This window comes from Alexandromys fortis, unplaced genomic scaffold, assembly GCF_014885135.2.
Source record: "Alexandromys fortis isolate MF-2015 unplaced genomic scaffold, M_Fortis_MF-2015_v1.1 scaffold_123, whole genome shotgun sequence".
NCBI classification, from domain to species: domain Eukaryota; kingdom Metazoa; phylum Chordata; class Mammalia; order Rodentia; family Cricetidae; genus Alexandromys; species Alexandromys fortis.
Window position 1 is genome coordinate 935,825 of NW_026068003.1, and position 22,228 is coordinate 958,052.

Consider the following 22,228-nt stretch of genomic DNA (forward strand, 5'->3'; position numbering starts at 1 on the left):
TGTGATCTCCTGGCCTCCTGACTACACAAAGTCTTCTGGATGCTGTGGAATTCTAGTTCTTATTTTCCTTTTTGCTTTCAGTTGCCCAATGCCTGTGACAATAGTGATTGCTTTACTGATCAGTTCCCTAAATGGGGGTGGGTGGTATGCTAAACAGTATATAAAACATCGTAGATAAGGATTGGTGATTGACCCTTAAATAAATGACTTGGTTAATTTTGTTGAAATTTGAAGAATTAAATATATTATTTGGAGCATAAGTGAAAATATTTTAAGTGCTTGTCTGACAAAACACATGATCATTATGGATTAGAAGCCAACAAACTTTCTAGAAAGGGCCACATGCCCAGTATTTTTACCTTATATGCTACATGATCTCTATCACAATTGTGTGGTTTTAAAGCAGTCATCAAGAAAATACATATATGAGGAAGTGTGCCTATATTCCTGTAAAACTCTTTATATAGAAATATTGACCAGTGAGCTATAGTTTACTGGCCCCTGTTTTTGGTATAACAATAAGCAAAAGAGGGAAAAATAAGAAAATATATATAATTTCCACTAGTAGATAGAGTAATCATTTTGGTATATACTTCTAGTCTAAGGTAGTAGTTAAACTTTTAATCTCTTCTTGGACTTTTTTCCTAAACACACAGATGTATCTTTATATCCTCATGCCCCACATGAGTGGATGTAATTCCTTCATTTCCCATGGCTTCTATGCAATTTTGTTGTATTTCAGTCTCTTCTTGGGCTCTCAAGTTACTTGCAAGATATTATTATATCAAAACAATGTTGAGTGCAAAACCTCACTTCATTCATTCATGTGAAAATTCAGAAATGAGTTTAGACAAACAAGTATTGGTTTAAGACTTTTGGCATATGTTGCTCTATGTTCAAAAAAAGGGTTTTTCTGGTATGTACCCTTGCCCTAGGTATGTCTCTTTCCTACCCTTCCTCATGTCACCTGAAAACTAGAAATATATCCAGTCTAGCCCTTCTACCCCGAGTCAAGACCCAGTGACCTTGGTTTTGTGGAAAAGGGACATACTTGATTTCCATTTTCTGCTCATTACTTGGTTTCCGGGAGGCAGAGAGGAGGAGATGGTAGTAGCACATAGAATAGATAATTCTCACCATGTGTAACCAGGAAAGCTTTTTTATTCCATCCCTCAGGCTTTGCAATTGAAGGCCCCTCCCAGGCAAAGATAGAATATGATGATCAGAATGATGGATCGTGTGATGTCAAATACTGGCCCAAGGAGCCTGGTGAATATGCCGTTCACATCATGTGTGATGATGAGGACATCAAGGACAGCCCATACATGGCTTTCATCCACCCTGCTACCGGAGACTACAACCCCGATCTAGTAAACACCCTCACCCTTCTTTCACCCCTTCTCCCCTATGGCAGAGAGCAATGGGTTAGATCTTAGGGCAGAAGTGGCCCTCTCAGAACTTCCAGAATGTTGGGAAAGTAATGGTGGACCTCTCTGACTCTTGACATTGTTCTTCATAAACTAGGAATGGTAGTGTCTGCTCCCAGAGCTTCTGGGAAAATTCCAGGATATGCCTGTCGAGTGGAAGAGGCTCCTCTTGCCACTTACAATGGCTATTGGCCAGCTATCCATAGAGTATCACCAGTGAGCTAATTTGTGGCACTCTTGGGCCCATGGTTAGTTCTTTGCTTGTGGTGACTGCAACCCTCAGTGTTTCCTCAGAGTGGGAAACTTGAAGCCAGCCACAGCTAAAGATCTGCCCCAGATACAAAAGTTCTTTCTCTCATTTCAGAGTAAAGGCAGAGAGTCTGGGTTAGTTCGGATTTTGTTTTAGAGCATTTTCTCCTTCGTGAACATCTACTAGTGGTATTTATTTTTAAGTTACAGCTTTCTTTGGCATTTTACTTCCTATAGCAATGCTCAATTAAGCACCAGGCATTTTGTGTACTCCCCTCTCCATCCCGTCCTTTGACCCGGGGGAAGAAACATTATTTGGTTTTTACCTCAGGTCCAAGCATATGGGCCTGGTTTGGAGAAATCTGGTTGCATTGTCAACAACCCAGCCGAGTTCATTGTGGATCCTAAGGATGCTGGAAAAGCTCCCTTAAAGATAATGGCTCAGGTAAGTTTCTAGGGGGGGGCCACATGCACTTGTCAGGTGGAAGGTGTAATGTCAAGGGCTCAGTGCATCTGGTCCTCGGCTTTCTTATCCACACACTGAGAGTAATAATAGTGTCCTACAGTGCGATACGAGGACTACGTGGGACTAACATAATGTGGGACATTTTTCATACTTGTCATTCATGCTCTATAAAAAGAAGGATTGTTTGTTTAAGATTTCTCAGTAATATCTTTCAGTTTGTCTTAGTCTACTTAATTTCTAATAGGGTTGTGAACAAAATTCAGATTATGCTCATCTGAGTTATTTAAAATTAGCCAAAGGACTTAAACTCAAGAATTGAAATTATAGCCGGGCGGTGGTGGCGCACGCAGAGGCAGGCGGATCTCTGGGAGTTCGAGGCCAGCCTGGTCTACAAGAGCTAATTCCAGGACAGGCACCAAAGCTACAGAGAAACCCTGTCTCGAAAAACCAAAAAAAAAAAAAAAAAAAAAAAAAAAAAAAAAAAAAAAAAAAAAAAAAAAAAAAAAAATTGAAATTATATGCTAAATGGCACTGGCTTTAGGCTGGGGAGATTATAGCATTTACTCTTAGTAATTACAAGTAAATAAATGGAATGAGGCACAGCAACATGTACCTGATTGGGAGGTCCATGGTAGGACATTAAAATCATCCTGAGTAAGCTAGTGAGACCTGTTTTATTTGTGGGAATATTTGGTTTTGTTTGTTGTTACCTATAGCCTGTGTATAGGGAGTGTATAGCATGCTGTGGTTGTTGTATGATTATAAGTTGATGGTATTTTGGTCATCCCTAGAAGCCACGGTGGTCGCTTTTTGGTGGAGACATTGTGGGGACCACCTTTGCTCAGGTTCTGACTGGCTCTTTTGCAGGACGGGGAAGGCCAGCCCATTGACATCCAGGTGAAGAATCAGATGGACGGCACATTTGCCTGCTCATACACCCCAATGAAAGCCATCAAGCATACCATAGCTGTGATCTGGGGAGGTGTGAACATACCACACAGCCCCTACAGGGTAGGTTGTGAAGTCTATTCTAATTGTATGGAAAAAAAACCTGGCTGTATATTGAGCCTGGGCCTTATGTAGTAGATTGCTAAGGCAGATGTATAGAAAGAACCCATCCTTGATAGGACTTGAGAAGAGACTTGGGCTGACGGGGCAAAATACTCTAGAGTGACAAAAACGGCCATTTCTAGTCTTATGCTTGAACCTGAGGGAAGTAATACTTTTTATATAGATTTATTTCCTAGGTTCACATCTTTTCCAGGTCAACATTGGGCAAGGGAGCCATCCCCAGAAGGTCAAAGTGTTTGGACCAGGTGTAGAGAGAAGTGGTCTGAAGGCTAACGAGCCTACGCACTTCACCGTGGATTGTACAGAGGCTGGGGAAGGTGAGATCAGACGGTCCGTCCCCCTCCCCCCTCCCCCCAGTCATTATCACTCCTCGAGAAGAACATCCTTACAACATTTGGAGGGCAGTGAACTTTGAACTAGGAAGTAGCCCCTTTTAGTATGCGGTTGTTTACCCATGAGCTTTGTTCGTTGCTTGGTAATTATCTTAGTGCATTCTTTTCCAAAAACACTGATTTATCACCTTCCCTTTCTTGAGTTGGCTCTTGTGGGGTGTTAACCCGGGCTGGAGGAAGTGATTGTCTAAGGCATGCTGCCGCCTGTAAGCTGGCACTCACTGAGCACGTCTGTCTTAGGTGATGTCAGTGTTGGCATTAAGTGTGATGCCCGCGTGCTAAGTGAGGATGAGGAAGATGTGGATTTCGACATTATTCACAACGTCAATGACACGTTTACAGTCAAATATGTGCCCCCTGCTGCTGGACGATACACCATCAAGGTTCTCTTTGCATCGCAGGTATGTGTTAGGGCCTGAGAGGCCCAGAGAAGGGTGAGCCCTGCGCCTTTAGGCCACCTGTGTACGTATCCCCTGAGATAGCAGCTGAGAGAGATGTTTTGAGAGCTGTGTTCAATTTCTCTATTTTCTTAAAAACCAGAAAGGGGGTAGGAGGAGGCTAAGCTAAATTCTCACTTTTTTCTCTCTCAGTGGTTAAAAGTAGGACTCTAAGTAGAAACTGACTTGTTAAAAGCATTCACCAACCTTTTGATTGAAGAGTTAGGCAACTTCTAGATTGCCCCACTTTGACCTTTTCGCAGTAATACCTCTGGTCTCTGCCCTTATAGCAAAAGCTTTTTGAAATGATCATGGTGGTCCTGTAAGGAGCACTCTGAAACTAGGCATTTTGAAATTCTACTGATCAAACTTAAAACTGTCTAAAAATTCAGAAGCTCGGGAGAATAGCCTGTGCCTCAAGTTAATGATCTTAAGTCGACATGGTCTAATTAATTTATTCTTTTAGTCTGACAGCCTGTAAATTCTTTTTGAAGAATTGTGCTCACTCTGTTTCTGATTACTTCCTTGAAGCCCTCACATCTCCACCCACAGCTCTCCCTGGAGGACATGTCCTACCTCCTAACCCTGTATTATGGTGGCTTTTACTTTATTTTGAGTAGTATTTTTTTTTTATCCTTAGCCCCCAACATCTGGTGTTAAAGACCCAGGGGTGTTTTTGCTATTAGGGTTCCAGATGTGCACCTGTGTGTGCAGACTTCACCTACAATAATGGAAGTTTCTCATCACTTGTTAAAGTGGGCATTAGGACAGCCTTTGTCCATTGTGTTTGGGCAGAAGGTTAAGCTCTGAAGATTCCCTAGGGGCCTCCCTTCTCAGACGTGTCTTTGCTTCAGGAAATCCCTGCCAGCCCTTTCAGAGTCAAAGTTGACCCTTCCCACGATGCCAGCAAAGTGAAGGCAGAAGGTCCCGGGTTGAGTCAAGCAGGTAAGACTGTGATGGGTAAGGCTGCCTTGATCTCTCTGCACTGTCTAGACCTCGAGGGACTTCTCTTCAGTGAAGGGCTCTGATGTGGCAGGAACAATGTGTCCCTGGCTGCTGCTGAGGAGCCGTGCTGTTGAGCCTGTCAGACTGGTTCTAAAAGCGAAACCTCTCCGGCCTCTGTCTCCCCCTTCCCTGTGTCCTTTCAGGTGTGGAAAATGGGAAGCCAACCCACTTCACCGTGTATACCAAGGGGGCTGGGAAAGCACCACTCAACGTGCAGTTCAGCAGCCTCCTTCCTGGTGATGCAGTGAAGGACTTGGACATCATCGATAACTATGACTACTCACATACTGTTAAATACACCCCAACCCAGCAGGTACGCTTCCTTCTTGTCCCTTGCTTTTCTGGTCAGGCATTTCCCTCCCGGTGCTGTGCTCTGCACGGCATGGGAATGATCAGTGCATGTGGTGGTACTGCACAGTGTGTGCTCTCGGGAGGAAAGAATCCCCCACATCTCTACCTCAGTGTGGGGTTTGATCGGAGAAGCACTGAGTTCTTATATAAAGAACCTATCCAGTCTACCTTCTTAGGCTCAACCCCACCCCCACCCTATTTCACTGCTTCCCGACCTGATTAATTATTAAAAAAAAAAAAAAATGGTCCCTCACCTGCATTTTCCCTTGTGGGCTGTTTCACGTCGTTTAGTTTTTTAATGAGGTGTTTTAGAGGGATCTTTTCTCAATGAGCCTATTCAGCTTTTAACCCCTAAGGCCCAAAGCCCACTATTTAGGGCCACAAATTGCTCCCTATTTCAAAGTGCAGGAATTCTGAGGAATCTTGCTGTCTAGGCAGAATTGTTATTTTATACATAAGGTTCTAAAAGCTACCCTTCCATACAAGTTTATGTCTGTTATTTTTAAATTCATTCTTTTCATAACAAAATTGCCTGCTACACTTGAGAAGCATACGTCGCATTTATGGTGCTGTGCAGGCATCACCCCCATCCCTCTTCCCCACGCTCCTTTCTTGCAAAAATGGAATTCTGAACCCCTTGCGTTTGCTTAGAATTAAGCTTTTGCTTCATGCTCACACCTCCAGAGTCTGGAGAGCAGATATTTTGCCAGGAAAGTCTGGATTTTAATACTCATGCTTAGAGTTATATAGATAGTCATTCTAAGCTCTGAGGTGCCGTCATTCTGAGAAGGAGGGAGCCCCCTTTCTTAATAAGCCATTTGCAGGACAAGAGTGTACAGTCTCAAGCCTTTCTCTGCCAGGGCCCTCTCAGCATGGGGCTACCAAGAGTCAAGTGGGGAAAAGTAGGGTACAGTAAGAATGGGATGTGTATGGCTAGCCTTCTTGCTTTGGGGTTACATGTCCTTAGAGATAGTATCTTTTCTTTGGAACTTCCCTGACAGTGGGGAAAATTCTCTGGGATAAGATCTGAGTATGACATTATAGGAATGTGGCCTCTTACCTCCAGGTTTTCTTCTTCCCAAGTACTCTGAAGAAATCCCACTGAAAGGTTCTTTTTTGGCTAATAGTAAAATGAACACATTTAATAGGTGATGTATTCTTTTGCCTTGTTGGAAGACTCAGTAATTATTAGCCCTCAGTTTCTTCTCACTGATGGTTCTGGGAACTGGTGGGACCTTAGGCTGGGAGCTTGGCAAGATCTTTGCTGCAAGTTCTCTGCATTCCTGGGGAGAAAGTACCAAAAAGCATGGTCATGAAGCCAAGGTGATCATAGGTCCTTTTCTGAACACTTTGTGACTTAGCTTCATTTTCCATCTATCTGTCATATTCTTTGTCTTTTGGATGAGTCTTTTAAATTGCAGGTACCCGAATGAAAGTCAGGGTTTGACTTGAACCCACTAAAAACAAAGTAGATCCCTTGCCCTATGTGTACCCAGCTGCCAATCAAGATGCATGTCAAGAGCCCAAGTCAAGTCTTATCAGGTTTGAAGTGATGCTAGAGTAGGAAGCACTTTACTTCAGCATGCTTCTGAGGTCAAGTTCATATAGTTCCCTGGTGGCAGCAGCTTTGAGAGCTGTTAGTATGCTAAGAGGCCTCTCAGGGCTGTGTTATGTCCAAGGAACCTAGTGGAGTCTTGATTTTAATGTTACTGTTGTAGACATTTTGTGGAGTCCTTCTCATAGGCTGTGTAGAGCAATCCTCATAGTTCCATCATTTTTCCTATGGCAAAGGAAACATGTAGCATGTCTCCTCCAGAACTGTGAGCTACCCGAGTGCCTTATTGTTCTATTGTTGTGGAAAGAAACTATCGCCTAGGCAACCCACAGAAGAAGTCTTAGTTGGGGGCTTGCTTACAGTTTCAGAGTGTCAATCCATGATGTCATGGTTGGGGACAAGGTTCAGGCAGGCAGGCAGACATGGCACTGGAGTAGTAGCTGAGAGCTTACATTCTGATTCCCAGGCAACAGGCATAGAGAAGGTGAGACTGGCCTGGCATGGACTTTTGGAACTTCCAGGCCCACTCCCAATGACATACCTCCTCCAACAAGGTCATATCTCCTAATCCTTCAAAATAATCTACCAACTAGGGATCAAGCATTCCAATACATGAACCTATGAAAACCATTCTCATGCAAACCTCCACACCAAGGTAGGATAGCATGTTCTGCATGCATCTTCCCATCCCCAGGCCCAAGGACTAGACCTAGTGCTGTAGGTGTTCCCTTAGCTCAGGCTTCTTATTAACTCTTATAACTTATATTAGCCCATAGTACTTGTCTGTGTTAGCTGTGTGGCTTGGTACCTTTTTCAGCAAGACAGTCACATCTGGCTTGATCTGTGTCTGGCTTTCTGACGACTGCAGAGTGAACCTTTCTTCTTCTCAGAATTCTCCTGTTCTTGTTGCCCCACCTCTGCTTCCTGCCTGGTTGCTGGCCAATCAGCATTTTATTAAACAAATATAAGAAACAAATCTTTACAGGGTAAAACCATTGTCCCACAGCACCCCCCCCCCATTTTTTCAAAACAAGAACTCTGAATTGAATCTTGCACGTTTAGCTTTCTTCCTGATCATTATCCTTACAACTTGTAACCAACCCTCTAAACAAAGAAAAACATCCATAATCCATTTTTGGGGGGAATGTGGGCATAGTTTTCCAGGATACTTCCTGCTGATTGGGGGTGCTGATAATCTTATGGGGACCTAAAGAAAACCTTATGGTCAAGTCGTAAATGGAATATTCTGTGAGGCTTGATCATCTCAGCCAACAGTTTTGAAACTGTTCTGGATGCAGAACTCAGAGGAAACTTCAACAGAGGTCCTCTGAAATGTTGGAACGTCTGGACTCTGCTCCTATTGGAGATTCTTCAGGGAGTCTTCCTTGATCAAACCTGATTTTTCTTAGCCCAGAATGAATCCACAGCCTCTCATTTCCTTTGGAAACAAAAGCAAAACCTCTTCTCCAAATTAACATACCTCTTGACTTAAATTTTTAAGTCAAAGCATTTTCAAAATATACAAATGGATTAACCCAGCAGCATTTATAATCAAATATCTTTTAGCAGCTTTTGCTTCTTCCTCAGCCATCAAACAATTTAAAGACAACACAATAACATACAGTATCCAGACCCTCTGTTTATTTTTTTCATCTTTACGTGGCTTTATTTTAAACTCTATTTCTTTTGTTTTTATTTTTAATTTTTGGCTTTTTGAGACAGGGTTTCTTTGTGTATCTTTGCTGTCCTGGAACTCACTCTGTGGACCAGGTTGTCCTTGAACTCACAGAGCTCTGCCTGCCTCAGCCTCCTAAGTGTTGGGATTAAAGGTGTATGCTACCACACCCAACTACTCTCTTTCTTTTTTATTTTAAGGACTTGATCCTTTTTCTTTTCTCTCCCAAGCCTACATATATTTTTAAACACACTGTAAACGGTTTAGAGTTTTTTTTTATTTGAGTCTTTATTGTACATCTCTCTTTTTCTGACCACATGAGTCTTTAATTTGCTAAGCAATATGGCTAGGATTAAAGCTGTGCTTTGATGGCTGGATCCAGCCCATTCTTTAGCTTTCTGAGAATCTAGCCTCATGGCAGAGGTACTGACTGGAGTCATGTTTATTGCCACAACTCTATGGAGTTTCGAGGTCCCTGACACCACCAAGAAGCAAGCTGTCGGCAATTCATAAACACCATTTAAGTGTTTGGTGGCAGGGCCTCTTCAAAAAAGCTGCAAATTTTTGCAGCTAAAGCTGAGTCAGGAAGCCTCTCTTAAGTAAGATGCACTTGCCTCTAGCAAAGAGAGCAAACCCGAGAAATTGCTGCTACCAAGAAGCCATGCTTAACACTGTTGTTTTGTGTCTAGAATTACTTCCCAGGCTCTCTCGGGTTTTCTGTGGATGCAGTTGTCTACACGTTGGACACCATTTGTTGAGTAGGAGCTCAATGAAGGGGCAAATGATAGTGTGCCTGTATTCACAAGCACAACTGGCCTAGGAACATTATAATCTGGCAGAGGAGTTGAGATACACAGCCTGTATCTCATTCCTGGGAGGAACCCAAAGCACCCCAGAGTGGGTGAAGGAAGGCGTGCCTGTATGCTTTGCTGTAGGCTAAAGTTACGATTCCCAGGCCATTCAGAGTGTTGTTCCCTGTGTGGAGAAAGGGGCATGCTTTGGGAGCTAATGGCCACAGGCATGTCTTCTTATGATGAATTTTTGGAGCTGCCAGGCAGCTGTTGATGTGTGTGGAGAGGCATGGGTACATCCAGGACTAGATTTTGTAATTCCTCCTCAGAATGCAGGTCATACTTCTGAGGAGCTAAAGTCCTATATGCCTTGACTGCTATCTTCTGTTCCATGTTAGTCTCTGGATGACAGTTTGCAGGGACTTACCTGCAGTGGATGGTTAACACGAATGGTTGGATATGTCCGTTGTGATACAGTGGTCAAAGCAGCTTTGTCTTCAAGGAGTGGGCATGATAGGTAGAACTTCAGGATTCTCCCAGAGGTCACAGAGAGCCCCAGTCTGGCCCAGTTGCATTGCTTGTCTGCGGTCTCATAGTCTCAAGTGGCTTAGACTTCTCACTCAGACCTCCTGCTGTGCTGTGTCAGGGTTAAGCCGTGGTGGTAGTGATGTAGTGATGGTTTCTCTCAGGAGACTCTGAAGTGGAGGAGCCTGCTGCTCTGTCTTGTAAGCTGTCACGTCTGTGTCTTACTACTGTGGGATATTTTGTTTGCTTTTGTAGAATAAAGGTCAGGTCTCAGAAGCATGTAGGGAGGAACAGAAAACTGTTTTGCAGGCAGCTACACCTTGGTATAGCACACAGGTGGTCACTGCCTTAGACTTAGACAGTCCTGGGGGGCCAGGAAGGTACTATTTGTTCTTAGCTTGGCCTCCGAAGAAACTGAAAATGCTAAGGAATTAAAAGTGTAAGTCTCCAAGACTACCCACACCCACCTCTTAAGATTGTTTAAGGCAAAGTTCATTTCCTATCTGAGTTGTGCTTTGCTTTTGCGAGTGGAAATGAAGCGTACTTTGTTTTATGAGCCGGGCGGGCTTAACAGGAAGGGGACTTTTCTCTTACTCTAGCACTTTAAGGATGTGACCAGAAAACCTACTGGGGTGTCGAGAGCTCTATTACTAAGGTCCCTAGTTAGCCTTGAGGCCTCACCCCCAAAGGAGTTCGAGGCTAATGGGAAATGGAGGCTCAGGAGAACTGACATTGTTGGGAATATTGCAGCGACTGCACTAACAGACCCGTGTTTCTTTAGGCGTTGGAGGAGACCTTTCTTCTCCCTTGGCTGGCTCCCAGCTCTGTTGAATTTGACCTATGCACATTTTAGCATGAAATGTTAGACCCTTAAGGTAGGCCGGTGGTTTTGTGCACTGAATTAAGACTCCTGGAAAATCGGTTATTCCCCCGTCATTGATGCAGGCGTCCCTCCTCCCCTTGGCTCTCTTTCCCTTCTTTAGTTACAGAAAGAATGTGAGAAAATATACATCCAGCCAAGAGCTACACCCTTTTAACACTTGACTGGTGACAGCTTTTAGTAGGGCCTGTGTGCCAGAGAGCCTGGATTGTCTGGGGACGCTTCTCGCTCTCCTACATACTTGGTTATTCCTGGACGTAGAGGCGCGTGTGGTGAGAGGGAAGCCAGCAGTGAGTTGGCTCAGGACCTGTGGACAGAGAACAAAAACTGCATGGTTGTGCTGTGTGTGCCTCTGCAGCCACCAGGGCTTCCAGCCAGGGAACCTGCCAGTCTTCCAGTACAGTATGCCTTCACACAGCTTTCCTTTCCGTCACTCTAATTCTAGTGACTTAGTAGTTAGTGTCTATGTGCTGATCTAAGAATGCTCCTATGTGTGGCCCAGTGTCCCAAAAACTGATTGCCAAGTATTGAAGGAACTGGTTCTCTTGGTTTAGAGGCTCCGGGTCCAATGCTGTACATGGCTGAGGTTGGGTTGTGTCATGGTGCAAGGTGCTCTGGCAAAGCCAAGAAGTGAAGGTTTGGGTTCCATGGTGTGAATCCAGCATGCACTTTACCAAGTGTGTGTGATAGGAGCATGTTCTATCACCTCTCTGAACAAGGAGGGTCTTCTTGAAAGAAGATGGTCGTAAGAACTACTCCTTAGGACTGCTTTGTGATTTCTTTTTTCCTTCCTCCCTTCCTCTTCTTTCCTTCTTTCTTTTTGTTTTTTTGAGACAGGGTTTCTCTGTGTAACAGTTTTGGCTATCCTGGAACTCTCTTTGTAGACCAGGCTGGCCTCAAACTCACAGAGATCCACCTGCCTGTGCCTCCCAAATGCAGCAGTTAAAGGTGTGTGCCGCCACCACCACCTGACTCTGTTTTGTGATTTTTTGAATTGAGGAAATTCATGAAAGTTCATAGCACAGGCCTGGCATTAATTCCCAGCTTATTGTCTCTGTTCCTAGCTGCTTTTATTTATTTATTTTTTTATTCTTGCCATGTGTTCCAAAGCTTAGAGAAGTATTTAAGATGTTTTCTGAAGCCACTAAGAGTCAAACTGTACCTATAGCTCGGTTGGTAGCATACTTGCCTGGCATACATGAAGCCATAGGTTAGATCCCCAACATTGCATTAGCTAGGTGTCGTAGCATACACTTATAATCTTGGAGGATCGAAAGTTAGAGGATCCTCTGCTGTATAGCAAGTTCAGAGCCAGCCTGGCATATATGAGAAACAAGAAAAATTAATTAAACTTGGTTAATGAACTCAAGCTCACTGTGGCCCCGGGAGGAATGAAGGTTCTGGAGGGCAGTTTAGTGCCAAGTGCACTAACGTGTAATCCTTTTCTCTCTTTCATTCCAGGGTAACATGCAGGTTTTGGTGACATATGGTGGTGATCCTATTCCTAAGAGTCCTTTCACCGTGGGTGTTGCTGCTCCACTGGATCTGAGCAAGATAAAAATCAATGGACTAGAAAGCAGTAAGTGTCTAATAAGATCACCGGCAACCAGCAGCTGTGACTGCTATTAGCTGGAGTTTTCAGAAAGACTAATTCTGTCTTAAAGCGATGTTGCAATGGACAGACTTAGGTTTAAATGAGAGCTGTGCTGTGAACTAGTTCTGTAACATGTGTGCCACTTACGCGTACCAGGCTTAGACTCATGGCAGTATTCTAAAAAAATTAAATGAGGTAATAAAGGCAGAAAATGTAGTCAGCTCTCCATAACTGCTGACGTTACCACAGGAAGTTTTCATAAAGAGAGAAACTAAAGAATGTTATTTTTGGATGAGAGTCGCACTGTGCCAACCATCTTGGGCATCTGAATTACATTAAGGTCAATGGTCATACCATAGAAATCAACTTCTTGGCACTTAGAAACCATAACCTTCCCTTTCTGTTTTCCCCCTTTAGCTTGGTATGTATCTTACCTCATTTTATATTGTTATAAAAACATTATAACATCATTTTGTTTTTGTTAAAATTGAAAAGTTGGGTTTTGTTTGTTTTTTTGTGGTACTGAAGCTATAGAGAGCCCAGGCAGAGCCTTGTACACGCTAGGCAAGCACCCTGTCATTAGGCTGGATTTCCAGCCCTTTCATTTTTTTTTTATCATTATTATTGTTGTTGTTATGGAAAACTTCAAACATAAAGAGAATAGTACAATATGAGTACCAACATGCTTACTTATGCTCACTTGGCTTCCACATACACTCTTAAAGTAATTATAATTCGAGGAATATATAAGCCCATTTTTTCATCAGGCAGCTCTTACATGCATAAGTGTCCGATCTTTTGACATTGCAAACCGGTGTTACCATTTACAGAATTCACTTTCATGACCCATACAGTTGAGGTTTTGTTGTTGTTGTTGTTGTTTTTAGTCTCTTAATGTTTTTTAAATGAGGTAATGATTTGGGTATCTGTCCTAGGCAGAATGTGGCTGCATATAACCTGCAAGCTAATGGCTGGATATGCCTAATCCTGCTTGCTACAGTTAACCAAAGTTCTGAGAGTTAGCTGATGCATTTTAAAAACCGTCTTTGGTGGGCTAGAGAGATGGCTCAGCGGTTAAGAGCATTGCCTGCTCTTCCAAAGGTCCTGAGTGCCATTCCCAGCAACCACATGGTGGCTCACAACCATCTGTGATGAGATCTGGTGCCCTCTTTCTGGCCTGCAGGCATACACGCAGACAAAATATTGCATACATAATAAATAAATAAGTCTTTGGGTTTTAAATAAGGTCTTGCATATTACTTTCACACCCTCCTGCATCTATCCATATAGATGTATCCAAAGAAAACACTTGGTAGTATCTCTCTTGCATTGAAGTTATCCTGTCCTGCCTATAGGCTTTGTCCTGTGCTACCCGTTGAGATCAGTGCTACATTTTGGAAGTCATTGTGCAATTCAGTCTTCTTCATTAGTATTAACCGCTTGGAGAGTCCCAAACTGCTTGGAGAGTCCCTCAGTGTTGTATGCTCACCTGATTTCAGAACACCTAGTCAGTGGGACAAGTCTGCATACCTGGTGTGTGTACGCCAGACTAACCTCTTCCAAGAGTCCCATAAAGTCTCAACTGGCCTTCAGTGAGAACCTTCATTGGTTGTGTCCTGCGCGCACTTTTGTACTAGGCTAGCTCACATTCTGGAAGCTGTTAAGTGAGTCTCTGCTGGCTTTTGTGGCTGGGGACAAAAGGCTGTGAGCATGTGACAGCCACTACTCATATACTTCATGTGTTCCCTTCGTTCTTCTTTTCCTGGGACATCAAGTTTTGACTGCAGAAAAGGAAAAACATGGAAAGCCTCTGCCCTGTTGGGACATAGAACTTGTGGGCTGCTGTGCTGGCCTTGGCAGGCGCCTCCATGTCCCCAGAGTTAAGATTTGCCTGATTGTGGCAGGGTCCTATATTGTCAGTGCTTTTGTTTTGGTTGAAACCCTTTCCTTGTTTCTGTCAAAACAACACCTGGGGTTCCTACAGCCTTGCCTTACAAAGACTGTTTCAAGATTTATTTTCATTATTTTAAAATTTAATTATGTGTATGGGGGGCATTACGTGCACATGAGTGCAGGTGCCTGTGGGGTCTGGAAGACATTGTCCATCTCCTGCAGCTGTAATTACAGGCAGCTGTGAACTGCCTTGTGTGGGAGCTGGGAACTCCAGTTTCTGCAAGAGCAGTCTGTGCTTCTAACCCTTGAGGTTACCCTCTTTAATATGCAAGAGTTTGCTTTGTGACCCAAAGACCTGACCAGCTATGTGACTTCTGCCTTCTTGTGGGTGGGGATGGTAGGAGGGTTGAATTTTCTGTCAGGAGTTAAAAATATTGACTTATTAAGGGTGCGTTTCCATGTAAGATTATTACCATAAGGAAGCGAAGAAGCGGGCAGTGCTGGATTGTACTGTAATTACAATCTATCATCAAAGCAGACCGTGGGGTTAGATAAATTTGTTTGATTCCTAGCTTTGTGATCTGCTAGATATGTTATCCTAGAAAAGTTAATTAACCCTCAGGGCCTCAGTTTCCCTATCTGTAAAGGCCACTTGTTCTTAATAAACAACCCATAAAACTAGTATGTACATAGGAGACCATGTACAATACTTGTGACTGGCGTAGAAATTGTGTTTAGTAAATGCCTGTTATTGTCAGTGTTAGTGACGCACTGTCTTGTGCTTATGCCGGTGGTTGAGGCTTAAATGTTGTTGTATTACTCTTGCTTCTCGGTCTTACCTCAGTCATTATTTCCTGTGGCAACTGCGGTAGAAGCCCATGTCCAGCGTGTTACCCTCTACCTTGTTCTCTCTTTCTCTGCTGCTGACAGGGAGCAGCTCATCGCTTTGCCTTGTCTCCCTTTCCACAGGAGTTGAGGTTGGGAAGGATCAGGAATTTGCCATTGACACTAAGGGGGCAGGAGGCCAGGGCAAGCTGGATGTGACCATCCTGAGCCCTTCTCGGAAGGTTGTGCCATGCCTGGTAGCACCAGTGGCCGGCAAGGAGAGCAGTACAGCCAAATTCATCCCTCGGGAGGAGGGGCTGTTTGCTGTAGACGTCACCTATGATGGACACCCAGTGCCTGGAAGCCCCTATACTGTGGAGGCCTCCCTACCACCAGATCCCACCAAGGTCAGTTTGGGGGTTGGCCTATTGTTGCCAGAGATGATTTGGAGTACTACCTGAGAAAGATGTGGGAAAGTTTCTCTGATGTATGTGAGCTCTCAATGGTTGACAGATGTTCTGCAATTCGGGGTGCCTGGTTCCCTTAACAGTTGAACCATCCTCTCATGTGCCTTCTGTTTGCAAAACTCTGGTGAGAGTCTTTTATGTGTTGGTTAGCGTAACAGTGTACATAGCCAGTAGTCAGCCCATAGGGATAGGCAAGAATGTAGTGGCCTCAGCCCAGTGTCCATTACACAGATGGAGTTCATCCTACAGAACCTATCCTAGCAGACATAAAAGTATATTATCCTTAGTTCTATTCTCCTCCATTCAAATGATTTGGGGATATTTCCAGTGGTCCGAATGGCATGAATTCTACAGTTATCTCTTCCAAAACACAGTTTTGTTATGTAAGATTTATTGATGGATCTGTAGCAACCCAAACTGCTGTACCTTCTTGAAGCCCCAACCAAGCAAACGTACGTGTGTGTGTGTGTGTGTGTGTGTGTGTGTGTGTGTTGTTAGTCAAGATGTTAGGGTCTCATGTCCAGCCCTGTGGTTCAGAAGAGGCAGGGCAAAGATTGAAGCATTAGGGCAGACCTACCACCTTACCACTGTTCCTATGCTAAGGGCTCCTTCTATCCTACCTGTTCTTTTGAGCAGCTGGATTGCATTCTTGGACACTGACTGATGCATGTATTAACGTGTGCATGTACATGACCACCAGCCCCAGGGCTATGGGATATTTGACTGATGTGTGCTTTTGTGTGATTTGCGGTCACAAGTGTTAGAAGCATGGCTGACTGGGTAGCCATAGCAGCTATAGATAGGATTTGACTTTTATTCTTTGTTCAAACAGGTGAAGGCCCATGGTCCTGGCCTGGAAGGAGGTCTTGTAGGCAAGCCTGCTGAGTTCACCATTGACACCAAAGGAGCCGGAACTGGAGGTTTGGGTCTAACCGTGGAAGGTCCATGTGAGGCCAAAATCGAATGCTCTGACAATGGTGATGGCACCTGCTCTGTCTCTTACCTTCCCACAAAACCTGGAGAATATTTTGTCAACATTCTCTTTGAGGAAGTCCACATTCCTGGCTCTCCCTTCAAAGCTGACATTGAAATGCCATTTGACCCCTCTAAGGTTGTGGCATCAGGACCAGGTCTAGAACATGGGAAGGCCGGTGAAGCCGGACTCCTTACTGTTGACTGTTCAGAAGCAGGGCCCGGGACTCTGGGCCTGGAAGCTGTCTCAGACTCAGGGGCGAAAGCTGAAGTTTCTATCCAGAACAACAAAGATGGTACCTACGCGGTAACCTATGTACCCCTGACAGCTGGCATGTACACTCTGACCATGAAGTATGGTGGTGAGCTCGTACCACTTTTTCCCACCCGGGTCAAGGTGGAGCCCGCCATAGACACTAGTGGGATCAAAGCCTTTGGACCAGGCATAGAAGGAAAAGGTGAGTCTCCAGAACAAACTCCACTACCTGCCGGGGGTCAGGTTCTCACCTATAGCCTCTGCCTCGTGTGGTTGACTAATTGCGGGGAAAGGAACAATAAAGGAAAATGGGGCTCACATTGTTTGCAGAGGTTGCACTCCACCAAGTCCCCATTTTTTTGTTTCTCCCTGGTAGAGTGGGGCTAGTATTCTTGGCTGATGTCCAGTTTGTGTGGAAAAGCCAAATATCATTGTTAATATTTTTGTCATGTCACTGGGACTTAGTTGGAGTTACATGATGTAAAATGTGTTAATAATATACAGTGGGCAGAACTAGTCTGTCTTTGCCCATATCCTGGGTCACTATCTTTGTTTTTGTTTTGAGACAGGGTCTCATTATGTAGCCTAGGCTGGTCTTGAACTCACAACTCTCTTGTTTCATGCTTTTGAGTGGCTAAAATTCCAGGTATGCACCGCTGCACCTGACCTTATCCTCATCTTTGTGTGAGCAGTTTTGTTTCGCTTGGCCAAGTCTACCTTGACTTTCACAATCAGCGAAACCACTCTTAGGACACCAAAATTATACCTAATGTATTCCAGAGTGTGAATCTTCATGGGGTGGGCTGGGGGAGTCCTGTTTGGGCCCAAGGTTACACTTTTGTTTTTGGTTTTCAAGACAGGGTTTCTTTGTGTAGCTCTTGTCTTGGAACTAGCTCTGTAGACCAGGCTGGCCTCAACTCAGAGATCCTTTTGCCTCTGCCTTGCATGTGCCACCACTGCCCAGTAATGTTCTTACTATGTGACTGTTCAACAGATGTGTTTCGGGAGGCCACAACAGACTTCATGATTGACTCAAGGTCCTTGACCCAGGTTGGAGGTGACCACATCAAAGCTCGCATTGCCAACCCCTCAGGGGCTTCCACTGAGTGCTTTGTCAAGGACAATGCTGATGGGACCTACCAGGTAGAATATACACCGTTTGAGAAAGGTGAGCCCTCCTCTCTGTGGCAGTGACTCTTATTCCATGTGAGCTATGTCCGCCATTTGTTTACCCAAGTCTACCACCTACTCATGTACCTGCCCCATTTTATTCAACCTGCCTCAGCAGAGAATAATGCACGTTACTCAGAAATGGAAAAGAATACCCTCCCCAGAGGGGCCAGTGGCCATTCAATGCCTGCTTTATTGGCTATGGTGGTTTGAAAGAAAATGGCCCCCAAAGGGAGTGGCACTATTAGGAGGTGTGACCTTGTTGGAGTAGGTGTGTCCTTGTTAGAGGAAGTGTGTCATTGTGGAGATAGGCTTTGAGGTCTCATATATACTCAAGCCATGCCCAGTGTCTCAAACCACTTCCTGTTGCCTGTGAGTCAAGACGTAAGAACTCTTAGCTCCTTCTCTACGTGCTACCTTGCTTCCTGCCATGACGGAAGATAATGGACTAAACCTCTGAACTGTAAGTGAGCCACCACAATTAAGTGTTTTCCTTTTTAAGAGTTGTGGTCATGGTGTCTCTTGGCAGCAATGGAAACCCTAATTAAACACTAGCCAAGCCCCAGCTCCGCCTGAGCAGATTGTTAGCATTTAACAATGTATCATTTGTGTACATTTTTTTTGCAATTTTTTTGAATCAGGAAATCTTAAAGAGAAAAGGAAAGCACTTCTATCCCCTTTCTTAAATATATGATCCCATAAATATTCTGTCCAACTTCAGATATTTGTCGATGCCTGGCTTTTCTATTTCCTGAATTTCCTGTGGTCTTTTAATGCCTGGATGGTGTTTTCTCAAATCAGGATAATCTGTCTAGGTTAACTGCGTTAAATACAAATTTAGTGCCCTTTTCAAGGTATACATAGGTAGTTTGTATATTTAATATACAAACAATCTGTGGGGAGATAGAGGCAGATGGATTTCTGTGAGTTTAAGGCCAGCCTGGTCTACAGAGTGAGTTTCAGGACAGCCAGGGCTGTTACACAGAGAAACTATGTCCCAAAAAAACCAAAAACCAAAACCCTGATATCCGCCTACCAAGTGCTGGGGTTAAAGGTGTGCACCACCACTGCCCGGTGCAATATGCACTCTTAACCACTGAGCCACTGGTCTCTAGCCCTATGTTGCTATGTTCTTCATCTACTCTTTTCAAACAGTAGTTGGTGTGCTATCTATAAAATATTAGATAAAAGCTCAGAGTAGTGACATTGTCTACAAGTACCATTTGTTGTTTGTTTGTGTTTGGACAGGTTCCCATGTAGTGGAGGTGACATACGATGATGTGCCGATCCCAAACAGTCCCTTCAAAGTGGCTGTAACTGAAGGCTGCCAGCCATCCCGGGTCCATGCCCAAGGTCCTGGTCTGAAAGAAGCCTTTACCAACAAATCTAATGTCTTCACAGTGGTAACCAGGTAGGCAGTGATCTGGGATCAGAGTATTGACCCCTATGTAGTTAGCCCAGAAAGGAAACAACAACAAAAAAGAGGTTCGTAAGTCTGAGACGAGAGAATTGCTCTAATGTTGAGACCAGTCTGAGCTACAGAATGAGACCCTGTCTGTCTCAGGGGAAAAAAAAGTTGTAGCTTTGCCCTACTTATGTGTCATGGTCTTTCAACTTCTGGCAAGATGCATTTTTAAAGACCTATTAAACGTTTTCTTGTGTCGAGATTGATGTTACAGAGAATGACCAAGTATACCTAAAAGTATACCAGAAATAATAATCATCATCATCAAGATGGCAAGCACACTAAGACTAGACAGAAGCTCCTTAACTTAAGACAGAAGTATATAGCTAACCCTATATGTAAATGAAATATTCGAGACATTCCATTATATTAACTCCAAAGGGATATGATTGCAGATCAGTGGTAAAAACACGGGCTCAGTACTCTAACGTGCACCCCTGTGTTGTACTGGCTATTGTACCCTGTGAAATAAACAGTAAATACCGTTGGAGGCTAAGCCTGGGAAGGAGGAGTCAAGACTGTATATAGACTCTATCTGAAACTTCTGAGAAACCCTGGCCTGGGAGGTACTGCCACATTGCTTGAGTCAGGTTAAGGAAATAGAATCACTGATAAAGGTTTTTCTGGAGTGAATTCGGGCATGGATGGTTCACACTTCACCCTCCACCTCTTGTCTTTCCAGAGGGGCAGGAATTGGTGGGCTTGGCATAACTGTCGAGGGGCCATCAGAGTCGAAGATAAACTGCAGGGACAACAAGGACGGCAGCTGCAGCGCCGAGTACGTCCCCTTCGCTCCGGGGGATTATGACGTTAATATCACGTACGGAGGTGTCCACATCCCCGGTAAGCCATTCCTTGGGCGATGGTTCAAAGAATAAATGAAGTCGGATGAAAACAGATTTGGTTTTGCTCATCTCTCTTGGGTACAAAGCTTGTGGAAAGACTTTTCAGAATCTTTGCAGTGACCCCAGCACCAAGATATCACAACTTAGTGGAACCCAGTAACATGGTAGAAGGCATTGGCTTGGCTCTTCCACTAGGAATAGTGGTTCATATGACTTGGTTTGGGTGACTTGGTTTCTGATTTAAGGGAAAGTTCATTCTTTACAAAATTTGAAAAGTCTTTATTTTTTAAATGCTATTGTTAATATATGCATGTGCTTATAGGAGCTTATCTTTGCCACATGTATACAGCTGCCCAAAGAAGACAGAGGATTTTCAGTCCTCAGGAAGCAGGTGTGAGCCACCCGATGTGGGTGCCAGGAATTGAACCCAGGTTTTCTGTAAGAGCAATAAATGCTCTTAGTCACTGAGCCATTTCTTCAGCCCCGAGACCTTTGGAGCTTGGCTTTTACTTGCTTTGTTTATGTGTCTTGATTTTCCTTTGCATTGTCAATCCTGGCAGCTGATAAAGACATATTTATAATAAATTCTTATTTATTAATTGGTTTGCTGTTTAATGATGTTTTATGCTTTTAGTGTAAAACAGGGTTTCTCAACTCTGACTGTGCTGGCATTCTGTGTAGAAATGGTTAAGAAGAGCTTTCTGTGCATTGTAATGTCAGCATCTCTGGCCTCTGCCTACTAGATGCATACCTGCAGCAAGCAGCCTTCATCTGTGACAGCCAAAAATGTCTGGAAATTGTCCTTTGTCTTTGTAGACAAAATCACCCTGATGAGAACTACTGTAGTAAAAATTGAAACCATAAAGATGTGATTAAGTATGAAGAGCCTCCATTTTATTTTTATGGAGTGGTATCTCCAGCAAGTTCTAGTTCTGGTTGCATAACAGAATGATTAAAAATCCCATTTCATGTGCACATCCATGCCTGAGAATGTGGACTGTGTTGGGATGCAAGTCTGAGAACTCCAGGGCTGTTACTGAGCCAGGATGTGTCCCAGGGGAATGGAAAGAGGGCAGAGCCCAGAAACTGCAAGAACCTTCCTGGCTCCTGTGGGTTTCCTCCCCAGTGGGATACTCTGTGTCAAAGGGATTGAGGGATCCTTAAACTGCTGCCTTTCAGGTGTCTTGGCTGTCTGCTGGCCTGTGCTTTTCTGATTCTGTCTCCTCTTTTCTTTCCCCTTGCCATCTATAATTCCAGCACAATTCCACACACTGAGGAGGTAAAGGCAGGTAGAACTCTTGAGTTCGAGGCCAGCCTAGTCTACAGAGCAAGTTCCGGGACAACCAGGACTGTTACGCAGAGAACCCCTATCTTAAGAAAACAAAAATAAAGATTGTATCTTATGGGGGTTTTTGCTTGTTTGTTTTAATTTTAGTACTTCATCTAGAGAATTTCAGCTAGAAACAAGACAAAGCTCCCACTCCTGGAGCAACTACTATCTAGCATTTATGCAGCTAAATTCTGTGCTAATAGGAAGCAGGTGAATGGGGAGAAGGGCCAGAGTAGGGCTGTAAGGTCCTCTTTGGTGCCTTGCCTCAGGGTAGTGCCTGTGAAAGAGTTGAGCCTGAGAATGAGCAGAAGGTGGTCTCCAGGGGTAGTGACAGTGTCTTTCACCAGGCAGCTGATTCTGCTGACTTCTGTGTGCTTCTGCTATAGGGGCAGAGGTGCTGCCTTGGCTTTGGGAAAGTACTGGGTGGCATGAGCTTTGAAATTCCCCTGCATTAGGGAGTAAGAGTTTGGGTCCATCAGTGAGCACTAAGCAAATGATTCTAACAAAAAAGATGCACCTGGGCCTCTCACATTGGGGAGATGGTGGCTCTTTATGCGTCTGGTTGTGTTTCTTCCCAGAGCTGAATC

General features: G+C 44.1%; 1 protein-coding gene across 5 annotated transcripts in view; it reads left to right on the forward strand.

Moving 5' to 3' along the window:
- The window catches only part of Flnb (filamin B), a 144,773-nt gene that overhangs the window by 80,463 nt on the left and 42,082 nt on the right, over positions 1-22,228 (forward strand). For all 5 annotated transcript variants that reach the window (XR_007595237.1, XM_050161177.1, XM_050161180.1 and 2 more), the window contains exons 12-24: positions 1,177-1,370; positions 2,008-2,121; positions 3,010-3,153; positions 3,407-3,530; positions 3,846-4,006; positions 4,897-4,987; positions 5,191-5,360; positions 12,286-12,403; positions 15,281-15,543; positions 16,436-17,033; positions 17,826-17,999; positions 19,250-19,412; positions 20,149-20,309. Coding sequence is in view for 4 of the 5 variants with exons in the window: in XM_050161177.1 (XP_050017134.1) it covers positions 1,177-1,370; positions 2,008-2,121; positions 3,010-3,153; positions 3,407-3,530; positions 3,846-4,006; positions 4,897-4,987; positions 5,191-5,360; positions 12,286-12,403; positions 15,281-15,543; positions 16,436-17,033; positions 17,826-17,999; positions 19,250-19,412; positions 20,149-20,309 (2,475 nt within the window). In the remaining variant the exon portion in view is untranslated. The remainder of the gene's footprint in view (positions 1-1,176; positions 1,371-2,007; positions 2,122-3,009; positions 3,154-3,406; positions 3,531-3,845; positions 4,007-4,896; positions 4,988-5,190; positions 5,361-12,285; positions 12,404-15,280; positions 15,544-16,435; positions 17,034-17,825; positions 18,000-19,249; positions 19,413-20,148; positions 20,310-22,228) is intronic.